Genomic DNA, 11,713 nt, shown 5'->3' with positions numbered 1-11,713 from the left:
GGACAGGCTTGGGTGCCTTAGCAGCAGGGCCAGGGCTGGCATTGACAACTGGTGATGGCAGCTGGAAGGACCCCTGGGAGCTGCTGGGTAGTGAGTCCAACTACTGCACTGCCCCAGCCCCACTGCATGCCTGGGGAGCCACTGGACCAGCTACGTGTGCCACAACCTGGGCTGCCCCCACCACACTTGAGCTGGGCAGGGTCAAGGGCTCCACTGCAGACCAGAGAGAATACCTTGGCAACCTACGGCCATATCCATCCCTGACCCAGACCCCACCCCCTCCTTAGCCCAGCTGGTGCCCAGCACCCAAGCACTAGCCCCTGCCCAGGCCTGTCACTCCTGTTGCTGCATTTCTGGGGCTCTACTGTCCCCTGGTGGCAGGAACTGGCACTGCCAAGACACCCTGTCTAGGACTGAAGGGGCTGTGAGGTGCGGGTTGGATGGGCCAGGGGAGGGGCCACTACGAAGGAAGCCACATCTCAGCTGTGGTGCCAAAGGAGCCCCTGGAGCACCTAGGCCTAGGGTCTCTGTGTGGCCCTTGGCACCACGTGCTGGGCGGGGGTCCTACTCACAGTCCATCTGGACCTGGAGGGCTCTCCAATATGTCCTGCCCTAGAGATGGCTGCATCTTAGCACCAGGCCAAATGCCAGTGTATAGCCAACCCCTGCCACGCTCATCTGCAGAGGTAGATGCATCTCTGTACTCGGGTGAACTGCCCCAGACAGATCCCTTTTCATACACAACCCCCACCAGCAGGGAGCATCACTGTTCACACAGGCACACACACCATGTTGCTGGGGACATTTATTGCTGCTCCATGTATGGTGACAGCAGGTACAGCAAGCCCTGCCAGGGAGGGTAGAAACACAAGCCAGCCCCAGGGGCCCTTGTACCCATGCTGTGCTTGCCCTGGGAAGGCCTGCCAGGGGCCACACCAAGGATAGGAACTAGCTTTGATCCATGATTAACCGGGGGCTTGAATGAGAGACAAGATTGCCAGAGAAGAGGGATCCCAGAGGCCAGGCTCCCCCAGACACCCATGTCCTTGATGGCAGGCCAGGGAATCAGCCACTCCAGCAGGAACAGGGGTGGGTAGGCAGGCATGTGGAGCTACGGGCAGAAATGGGGGCTCCCCCCTGCACCGGCAAGTCCAGGATACAGGCAGGCCAGGCCCCAGGTGGTATTATAGGGGAGGGTCCAGTCCTGGGAGAGAGGAGTGGAGACAGAGATGGGGGGCCCTGGCGTTGGGATGGAGGAACTGTCCCCACGTCCATCTGCCCAGCACACTGGCTGTTCCACACCCAGAGCCTGAGACCTCAGCCCTCAGATCAAGCCTCCATGGGGCACAGTGCACGCCGTGCAGCCTGCTCTGGGTCCAGGCTCCTCTTAGAGGGAAGTGTCTGCTCCCGGCTCAGCACCTGGTGTGGGAAGATACATGAGACAGCATGTTACTGGATAGAACCCAGGAGTCCCGGCTCCCTGCCCTACTTACTTTAAACCCCCAGATCCCACTCCCATTCTAGAGCTGGGATAGACCCCAGGTTTACATCCCCAGCCCCTACTCACCTCCTGGAGGATGCGCTCCCTCAGCTCACTGTGGGTGAGGGGTCTCTCCTCTTCCTCGATCCCGTCTGTCAGGGCCTCCTCAGTGTCATGGTCTTCCCTTCACAGGAACAGGAGAGGAAGCAAGTGAGGGGGTGAAGGGTGGGCACATGCTCCATCGCCTCCCTAATGACAGAACCCTAGTTTCTGAAGGACCAACCCACCCCCTTCTAATGTGTTACATTCCCATTGCCACAACCAGGATAGAACCCAGGAGAGGAGTCTGACCTACCCATGCCCCACATCACCTCTAACTAAGGTCCTGCAGGCAAGGGTGGCTCTGTCTGGGCTAGCAAACCCAGTAACCAGCTCTGTCGCTGTGGGGCTGTAGGAACAGGGGGCCTTACCTGGCAGTGGGAGGTCGTGGGGGGCGGGGCAGGGTAGGGACACCCTCCGTCTGCCCCAGCAGCAGCCATGCTGTCTCTGAGGGGTCGTAAGGGTCGTGAAAGTTCTGTGCAGACAAACAAAAGGGAGAGCAAGGAAGGTTAGGGGGTGACCTACCCTGTGACACCAAGTCCCCTGTGCCTAGAGCCCACCCCACCACCATCTGGCACAGACCCATCCCCAACAGCCCCCAACCCTCCTGCCTGGCACAAAGACACCTCCATGCCCCCTGCCTGGCACTGACTCAACCCAGATTCTCATCCTATGTCACAGAGCCACCACCACCCTATAGAGACCCTCATCTGGCACAGAGACCACCTGGCACACACCAGGCTCTGAGCCCCTACCTGGCACAGGCCTGCACTCACCTTGGAGGCCAGGTAGGAGTGCATGGCCATCAGCTCAGTGGCTCGTTGCTCAATCCGCCCCAGGAAGAGCAGCAAGGTGGAGTCACGCACCACGATCCCACCACCCAGCACCTCATCCAACCCTGTCCGATCACAGCCCAGCTCCTCAAACAGCTCCCTAATGCCTGCAGATACACAAGTCCAGTTATCTCCCTGCCTGCCTCAAAACACCGCCCCCCACCCAGATCAGGGGAGCTGTGAGGCAGGACACCTGGGTTTTCTCTCCGCTCTGGAAGGGCAGTGGGGAAGGAGGATCAGATTAGGGAAACTGGAACCCAGGATGCCTGGGTTCTCTCCTGGCTCAGGGAAGGAACTGCATTTACTTGGAGAACTCCAAGAGCCAGGATTATGATCTACCATGTGGGAGAGCCCCAGGGCCCTTACCAGTGGGAGCACACCCCAGCCCTTCCCCTGCTCCGTACCCGCCTTAACATGCTCCAGGGTCTTCATGATCTCTTTCTCCTTGGCAAGCAGGTGCTCGGCCTCCTGCACAGCTGCCTCTTGCTTGGTCTCTACAGCCCGGAGCTCTGCCCGGTGCTCCTGCTCTGCCCACTCCTCCTGTGCCTGGGCTGCCACAATCTCCTGCTGCAGCTGTAGGGGTAGAGCCCACACAGCAGGGGTAAGAGGTTGACTAGGGCCCTGGGGTGCAGGGGAACAGAGCACAGGTCCCCACCTGGGCAATGTGCTCCCCCAGCCGCTCCAGCTCACTGTTCTGCTCATTGATGTAGTTGAATTCAGCAAAGTTTTGATCTTCCTCTGTGGGGAAACAGAGCATCAGAGACCCCCTGACTTGGGGAGAACCCCCCCCCCCCCACACACACACACACACACACACACACACACTGCACCCCCAGCCAGGGGCAGATCCAAGGCAGGGTGCAGTCACATCCCCCGTTGACTCTTGCTCCACCCAAACTTTAAAACCAACTCCCTGAAGGAACAGCAGCATTTCTATTCTATTCAGATAGCCCTGAGGGACTCAATTGACATCATGGCTCATTATCATCTCTCCAATTCCTGCTAATCTTTCTCCACTCCACCGGTGTTAACAACCTGATGTTCCATTAATCAGCCTATCCTTTCTTCTACAATTTTGCTGTTTGTTTGCTACTCCTAGTAATATCTCCCTTCTGTTTCACAGTTCTGCAGATGTTTTTAGCTCTAGCTAAACCTTTTAATTAATACAAGGGAACATTAACTCAAGTGTGGTCCTATTAATTCAAGGAAACATTAACTCAGGTGTGAAAGTGACTGACAGTGAAGTACTGGATGCACTATCAAGATGCTTGGGAAGACTGCATTTTGATTTACAAATCTGAATGAGAGATAAGATTTAAATATAATAACTATAGGCCTAATAAAATAATGTATTTTGACTATTTTTGCCTGTTTTGTGTTTTTTTAACCTTTATATATAAAATCTGGCAAATCAGTGCATATTCTTACAAAGTTATATTTCCATTTGCTTTGATCTTAAACTGAATAATATATAGTGCTAGCTCTCTCCCACATTAGTAAGTCTTCTAGTTTCTCCTTAACTGGAAAAAAATGTGTGTTTTGTTATAGGTGATGGTGCACCACTATCTACACCCCACTTTTCAAAATCCTAGATCTGCCCATGCCCCCAGCCCCTCCATTGACACCTCACCCAGCACCAATATAATGAGACCCCTAAAAAGACTCCCCTCAGCACAGAAACCCCCTCAACTGGCTGTTCAGCCCAACATGGCCAAGGCTCCTGCTGTGGGGCAGGTCCCCCCTGGAAGGGACAGGCCCCACCCCATGCTCAGTTCCAGAGCCAGCTAGTACCCTATCATGGGGTTGCCTGAAAGCCCTTTTCCCTGCTGCTTTGTCACCTTCTAGGAATTTCTCCACCAGCAGGTCCAGGTCATCCTCCCCCTTCAGCTCCCGCAGCTGCCTGAAAGTATCTTCATAGGACTCCAACAGCTCTTCCTCGGGGTCACGGCGCTTCCCCTCAGCCAACTCCTGGGCTGGGAGCACATAGCAGACACTCAGATCTCACAATATGTGCAAAATAGAACCCAGATGTTCTGGCTCCTAGCCCCTCTCCCCACTCTAACCCACCGGACTTCACTCCCTTCCCAGAGCTGGAACACAACCCAGAAGTCCTGGTTCTGAATGCCCCGCTGCAAATCCACAAGACCTCACTGACCTCCCAGAGCTGGAAGAAAATTCAGGTCTCCCACCCTCCCCCAGCACCTCTCCGCTGACGGGCCTCCAGCGCCTCCTGGGTAAGGCTCCGCTCCTGTGCCTTGATGGTCAGGAATTGGCGGAGGCACCTGTCGTGGTTCAGCACCCGCTGCAGCTCTTTCATCTCAGCCCCGTGCTGTGCCACATCCTTCTCCGCTTTTTCCCGCAGCTGCCCCAGCTTGGCCTGTGCCTCATCCCTGTGGGGCAGCAGTGTCACTGGGGACCCAACACTTCCTGGCTACAGAATGTGCTGGGAGAAGACCCAGACATCCCAGCTCCCAGCCCCAACCCATTTCCTCCCTGAGGCAGCATAGAACCAGGGGTCCTGGCTCACAGCCCCTGCTCTAAACCCCAGGGGGCACCTGGTGTCTACACAATCAATCAGTGATCCACATTCCCAGTGCCTGGGAGGCCAGTACGGGGTGCTGGGGTCAGAGCAAGGCCTGGCCCTACCTGGCATCATAAGCCATGGAGGATGTGTCAATCAGGGCACCAATCTCCTTTCGCTTCTCATGCGCCTCCTGGGAAACACAGAAGGGGGTGTCGGCCAATAACATCCTTGCATCTTGTCCTGGGGTTACAGTGGGATCCCGCCCAGCCAATCACACCCTTACATCCTGTCCTGGGGGCACTGTGGAGACATCCCCAACCAATCGCACCCATCTCCTGCCCCACAGTGGCACAAATGGATCTTCACTGACCGCCCACATCCTGCCATATCTCACCGACTACAAAACAGGTGTTGCAGCAGCCAGTCAGATTTCTCTCTTCCATCATAAGATGTCCTGACCAATCACTGCCATCAACACCACACCAAGCCCCACCTCAGCCTACCAGGACTCTTCATTTTTCTCTCCTCCCCCTTATGCTTCTCCCTCAGCCCCAATCAGTGCCTCAGTTTCCCACAATAAGCTTGGCAGTGCTTGCCTGGATCCATACCACTAAACCAGAGAGGCTAACTGCCACCACCCCTGCTTTAACCACCAAACCCCATGCCCTTCCCAGAGCTGGGGGAACCTGGCCCAAGCCCCTTCTGCCCTCCTCCTCTTCCCCCTGGGCATGCACTCACCCTCTCCAGCCGCCGGCAGAGCTGCTCAAAGCTGCTGTGCTCAATGCGCATGGTTTCCAGCTCCTCACGCAGGTGGGCATTCAGCACCAGCTGGGAGTTGAACTTGGCCAAGGCCTGCAAAAGAGAGGGATGAGAGGGGCACAGTGTATGCGGAATCCCAGCACTAGAGAATGCCCCCTGCTTTGCTCAACCCAGTATTCATTCTTCTGCCAAAAACTACAGCTCCCGCTCCCATTCCAGAGCCAGTGACAGGACCTAGGAGACTGTGTCTCAGCTCCTTCCTCTAACTCACCCACTCCTGCAGCTGCTGGGCCCCTGCTCTCTGCCAGCTGGAGATCCTGCAGCAGCTGCTCCTGCTCCTTCCTAATCCTGCTCCTCTGCCAAAGCTGGGAGAGAACCCAGGAGTCCTGGCTCCAGACCTCCCTGCTCTAATCATCATACCAAACACAACCTCCCAGAGCTGGAATAGAGCCCAAGTATCCTGACTCCCAGCCCCACTTCCCCCACCTCTTGAACCCATCACTCCCCACTTCCCTCCCAGAGCTACAATAGGACTCAGGAGTCCTGGCTCGCAGCCCCCTCCCCACAACATGAACCCACAAGGCACTTCTGCCCAGCTGCTGTGTCCCTCTTGTCCCCTTACCCTGTTCAGCTGGTTCTCCAGGGTCTGCACCTTCTTCTGTATCCGGGCTTTGTCCCGCTCAGTGATGCCGACACTGCCCATATGCCTCTGCAGCTCCGCCAGCCGCTTTTCCCAGCTCTGGATCTGCCAGGCAAAAAGGTGGGCACCAGGGCCTGTAAGATTCACATACTTCAGCCAGGTGTGCCCCCTGAATGCAGCAGTGGCTGCTGGGTAATCATCTGTAGTGCACTGCAGGATGGTCCCACTGCTCACAACCACTTGCCCATTCACTGGGGAGAGACCAGATATTGCTGCCCACAGCACTCAGGGATGTCCCAGAGCATCATGCAGGGGACTGCTGGTAACTGCCTGAGAGCTACAGTGAAGTCTTCTATCTTGAGACATAATAGAAGCCCAGGAAGAGCCAGTCTGGTCAGCACAGCACATTCCCCCGCTATGCTTTCATCTGCTAGACCCCCACTCCCATCCAGAGCTGGGATAGAACCCAGGTGTCCTGGCTCCCAGCCCCATTCCTCTAACCCACACCTCAGGACCCCCACCCCCTGTAACCAGGGTAGAACCCAGGCATTCTGGCCCCCTCTCCCAGCCCAGCTGGTACCTCCAGATCCAGACGTGCCAGTGTCCTCCTCTCCTGGGCCACCTGCTCCTCCGTCTGGTCCTTCTGCTGCAGCATGGTGCGCAAGCTGCCTGCCTGTGCCCGCTCCCGCAGCTGGTTGGCCCTGCTCTCTGCCAGCTGCAGCTCCTGCAGCAGCCCTTCCTGCTCCTTCTCCAGCCTGTGGATTTCAGCCCTGCCCAAAACAAGGGGCTGGCCAGCTGCAATGGGTGGCAGGCAGGGGTAGTGGGGCAGGGAGGGGATCTTGGTGATATGGGGGGGTGCCAGATTGTTCCACTAGTGGATGATGAGGTCAAAAGGAGAGTGCCAGGCATGAGAGAGAAAGAGAAGAGGAAAGGGGACCCAGAGCTAAGACAAGGAGAGGGCAGAGTAGTGATGCTAGATGTGTGGCAGCAGTGAACTGGTGGATTGTGCTGAGATCTAGGATGTCATGACTACCAGGGTGCCCAGCAGGGTAAGGAAGTCTCACTGCACGGTTGTGAACACAGAGTCCCCATGTGAGCACAGGATGCCATGTGTCAGATACCTGAGCTGACCATCCATGTGGGTGAATGTGTGAGCTTCTTCACAAGGGTGAGATTTGGTGGGCTTTGGATCTTGAGTCTGAGTGATCTTATGCACGTAATCTCAAGAGTATGATCTCATGTGTGCAGTCTTGTATACAAGTGTGACCTGTGCATCAGAGATCCCACAGTCAAGCATGTGTATCGGAGATCTTGTGTAAGCGTGCCTGTGTGTGTGCGCCTCTGTGTGTATGCAGTCTTACATGAGATTGCAAGTTGTTGCGCATGTATGGTCTTGTAGCTGAGTGGGTGTGGAGCCTTGTGCATATACAATCCTGGGTGGGAGTACAAGATCTCAGATGTGATCTTGTGCACAAGTGTGGGATCTTGTATGTCACAGGCGTGTCACTGAGTGTTCACAAGATTTTGTGCGTGTGACCTCATTAATGAATGAATGTGAGCATGCAGTCTTGTGAGTGCAAGTGCAAGGGAGGTCATGTGCACCTGATGTCCCTATAGTGTGAGAGATCCTGGCCATGAGCCTGCAGGTAAGCGTGCAGACTGATGTGTGAGACCTGGTGAGGGTATGTGAGCAGCAGATCTTATGTGAAAGTTCTCATGTGAGTTTGCGTGACCTTGTGGGTATGTAAGTGTGATGGTGTGTGCGCATGTGTGTAAGTGCCTGTGTGCAGTGCAGTGCAGTGATGCAGCCTGGTGTGGAGGGCTCGTTCCAGGTGAGTTGCTAGGGGAATGTGTGTGATGTCAGTGATACATCAGCATTCTAGGGGGAGTGTATCTGTGCTGCCCAGTATATGGGAGGAACAGTGCGTGTGTGCATGCATGTGCCGTGTGCAGCTGATCCTGCAGGTATAGTACTGGGCCCCTCCCACCCAGGGGTACATACAGCTGCCTGCGGATGGTCTCCTGTGACTCCTGGGCATAGGCACGACGGTCACCCTCTAGCAGGCGGAACTGGCGTTGCAGCTTGGCCAGCTCGCTCTCAGCTGAAGGGCCAGGAAGAGCCACGGGGAGAAGGGCATCAGAGAAGGGCTCTAGCCATGGTCCTGCCCACCATGGCCCAGCCCCTCCCACACATCCAAAATGTGGCCCAACACCCTTGCAGCCCAGCCATATGATGTCATGCCAAGACCGCATGATATCACACCAAGACCCTGACCCATCATGGCCCAAATTCTCATACACAAGACCCATGATATGCCAAGGCCCACTGTGGCCACATGACATCACACCAAGGCCATCCCTGCCACATCCCAACCTTCTCACAGGCAGCCCACATGACAGCACATTAAAATCCCATGACATTATACAAGGCCCTGTCTGCCACTGCATAACTTCCTCATGCCAAGACTCCAGGATCATGCCAAGATCCCATGAGATCATAGCATGGGCCCATGACATCACAAGATGATATATGCCATAACGTAAACACCTTATGCCCAGACCCCAAGATATTCTATCAAGACACTGCCCCCACAACGTTCCCGGACTCCCCCCACCAGATATTCTTTCCCCCAAAGCTGTTCCCACCAGGCTCTGGCAGCCCTTCTCCCACTCTGACCACCCTGGGGATCTGGCAAGGGACACAATACCCACCTAAGGGTGCTAAGGAACTGCCCTGACCCAGGTGATTGCCACAGACCCAGGGGGAGTAGGTGGGGATCCAAGACATAATGCAAGGTAGTCTGTCCTGCCGGGGGTATGGGGTGCCTTGGTGTGGTGAGGTTATGTCTGGGTGCCCCAGGGGCTATGGGACAAGGGCTGGCTTCCAAATCAAAATCTTGGGGTTATCTGGGGCCAGCTGGGAGGAGCATGAAAAGGGGCAGTGCTGTGCAGAGGCCCTCATGGGCTGAGAATTAAGAGGTGGGGCATCATGTCCCTAGGACAAAGATGTGACAGGACAGGGCCCAACAGAGGTCCTGGGGGAAAACCATTACCAATGCCATCCAGGTCCAAGTCACTGCTGTCAGAGCGGTTGCTCAAGGCAGAGCGGTGCAGCGGCATCTTCTCCTCCTCACTGATGTGGGGGCACAAAAAAGGGAGACAGAGATTAACTGGGCACTGTGGAGTTATTCCTAGGCTGCTGGTCTCACTAAGGGCATCTTAACAGGGGTTTATGTCAGGGTGCTCCACGCAGCACAGGGCACCACATGTGGGGCAGACAAGCAGAGGAGTCTGGTTTGACACTGGAGCTCTCTACACTGCCTCAGAGGGTGGCTGCTTCTGGGACACAGCACAGTAGGTATGAACAATGCCTCTCACAAGCCCTGTGCTCCCAGGAAGCTGTGCCCTTGAACTTAATACAGAAGCTAAAGGAGCTGGGCTGGGCTGGGCTGGGCTGGGCTGAGGGAAGGGGAAGCATTGGGGATGAAACTGAGGCAAAATAGCAACTGGTTCACACTGTGCTTGGGGGTTAAGGTGGTAGGAAAGCTGGGGGGCTGTTTTGCGGAGAGGGTGATTTCTGGAGAGGGCTGGGGATTTGGTGCGAGTCAAAGGGGCTAGTTTAGGGAGAAGGTGTCAGCTCAGGGTGGGTATGGGGCAATCCTGTTCTCAGCCCTTCCTAACCCTGCCTTCCCTGGAGCCTACAGCAGGGGATACCTGGGTCTTCTGTGGATGGTCCTTGAAGGCTGCAAGCAGGCACTGTCAGAGGGAGGGGGAGGTCACAGACTCCAAAGGGTGCAGGAGAGTCTGGCACTTGTTCCCTGTCTCTGCATCACTCACTCCTCCAACCCGCCTCCAACTCAGTTGTTAGTTACAGTCTCCAGGAAGTGAAGGTACCTCAGCCTATGGAGAAGCTGGATAGAGCCTGGGGGCAGAGCCAGACAGGGGAGAATGGATGTAGGCTGAACACCCCTCCCACTACTCCCTCCCTTCCCCCCATAACCCCCCCTCCCTTCACACCCCACCCCAACAGCCCTCCAATGCCACTCCTCCCTGGCTGCCCATCCCCACTCCTCTCCCATGCCTCCATAGTCCCCATCACCCCCTTCAGTCCATCCCTAGCCCGCCCATGACTTCTCTTCTGCCCTTCCCCACTCCAACCTCATCCATCCATATACCTTCCACCCATGTAACCCCCAACCTCTACCTCTACTCTCAGTCCTAACCAAATTCCTCCCCCCGACTTCCTTCAGTCCCACACTCCCCTGCCACCCCCTCCCTGGACACCCCAGCTCTGGTGCAGATGACGGGGGGTGGGGAGGAAGGAGGATTTAGGGCATGACAGAGATGGGAAATGCAGAGTGTGGGGTAAAGAAAGGTGATGCCCAAGCATGCCCATAACCCTACCCTCATCCCAAGGGGCACCGCAGCCTGGTAGGGGCCACTCCGTCCGGACAAGCAGCACCATCACTGCTCAAAGCAGGGAGGAAGATTCAGTTCAGCTGGCACCACCAGCCATGCCAAGGCCCCATCACAAGTCTGCAGCATTAGACCATACCAAGGCCCCATCAGACCATGCCAAGGCCCTGTCACATGCCTGCATCATAATGCCAAGGGTAATGCCCAGGCATCTGTTCACGCCAAGACCCAATAATGCACAAACCACTTTGGGTGGCTCTAGTCCCATCACATTCCCAAGCCACAGTAGCTTATGCCATGGCCACATCAGACCTTTTCACACCAAGGGCCCATTAGGTCAGATCACACCAGGGCCCCATGGAGCCACATGTAGGCAAAATGCCACAGGAAGGTGCCAGGTCACAGGACCCCAGCAAGCTGGGTGACACCACAGCCCCCCTGGGTCAGCACATGGTACAGAGAGTCACAGCCAAGCCCAACACAGGGTCCCCTGGGCCACAGAGTGGCAGTGCCCACCCCAGGACACAGCATAGCCCCAGCACAGCAGGTCATGCCAGAGCTATAGCAGGTCACATCAAGGCTACAGCAGGTCTTGCCCAGCCCAGTGCGGGAGGAGGGGAGGGAAATCTCACCAGGTCAGGCCCGATGAGGCCAACTATGACCTCCTGCTGGGGAGGTCGAACCCCCTCCTTCCTAAGAGGACCCAGGCGCGACATTACGCATGCGCCAGGCCAACGCCTTCCCCTCCCTTCGCCAAAGCCCCGCCGCTGCCTAGGCCCCGCCCCTTGCTTCTCCCGCCATTTGCTTCCCCTTCCTCCCTTCGGAGCGCATATTACGCATGCGCGTCACGCCGCCTGGCTGTGCTTGGGCGGGAGGGGAATGAGGCTATCCAGGGATTCCCAGGCGCGGGGGGTCGGCTGGGTGCCCGCGGCGGGGCCGGGGGGCAGCTCATTTGCATGGAG

General features: G+C 56.5%; 1 protein-coding gene across 3 annotated transcripts; it reads right to left on the bottom strand.

The window, feature by feature from the left end:
- Positions 1-777: 777 nt before the first annotated feature.
- Positions 778-11,506, bottom strand: ODAD1 (outer dynein arm docking complex subunit 1). Of its 3 annotated transcripts, none has more exons than XM_090049248.1 (18): positions 11,384-11,506; positions 10,740-10,871; positions 10,230-10,257; positions 10,050-10,091; positions 9,389-9,468; positions 8,338-8,437; positions 6,916-7,105; positions 6,318-6,440; positions 5,675-5,788; positions 5,059-5,126; positions 4,615-4,802; positions 4,251-4,385; positions 3,068-3,150; positions 2,817-2,985; positions 2,356-2,519; positions 1,951-2,054; positions 1,568-1,664; positions 778-1,419 (listed from the first exon to the last, which is right to left on the bottom strand). In XM_090049248.1, exons 2-18 carry the CDS (start codon positions 10,798-10,800, stop codon positions 1,330-1,332), a joined length of 1,836 nt encoding a protein of 611 aa, XP_089905374.1. In that variant the 5' UTR covers positions 10,801-10,871; positions 11,384-11,506; the 3' UTR covers positions 778-1,329. The 3 variants fall into 3 exon arrangements, with proteins under 3 accessions (XP_089905374.1, XP_089905375.1, XP_089905376.1); XM_090049249.1 differs by having other exon boundaries at positions 10,740-10,802; positions 11,384-11,439; XM_090049250.1 differs by lacking the exons at positions 778-1,419; positions 1,568-1,664 and having other exon boundaries at positions 1,946-2,054; positions 2,821-2,985.
- Positions 11,507-11,713: the final 207 nt, after the last annotated feature.

This window comes from Crocodylus siamensis, chromosome 5, assembly GCF_052110815.1.
Source record: "Crocodylus siamensis isolate JL-2025a chromosome 5, ASM5211081v1, whole genome shotgun sequence".
Taxonomy (NCBI): Eukaryota; Metazoa; Chordata; order Crocodylia; family Crocodylidae; genus Crocodylus; species Crocodylus siamensis.
Note: the sequence above shows the minus strand (reverse complement) of the source record. Positions and strands in the feature narration are given on the sequence as shown.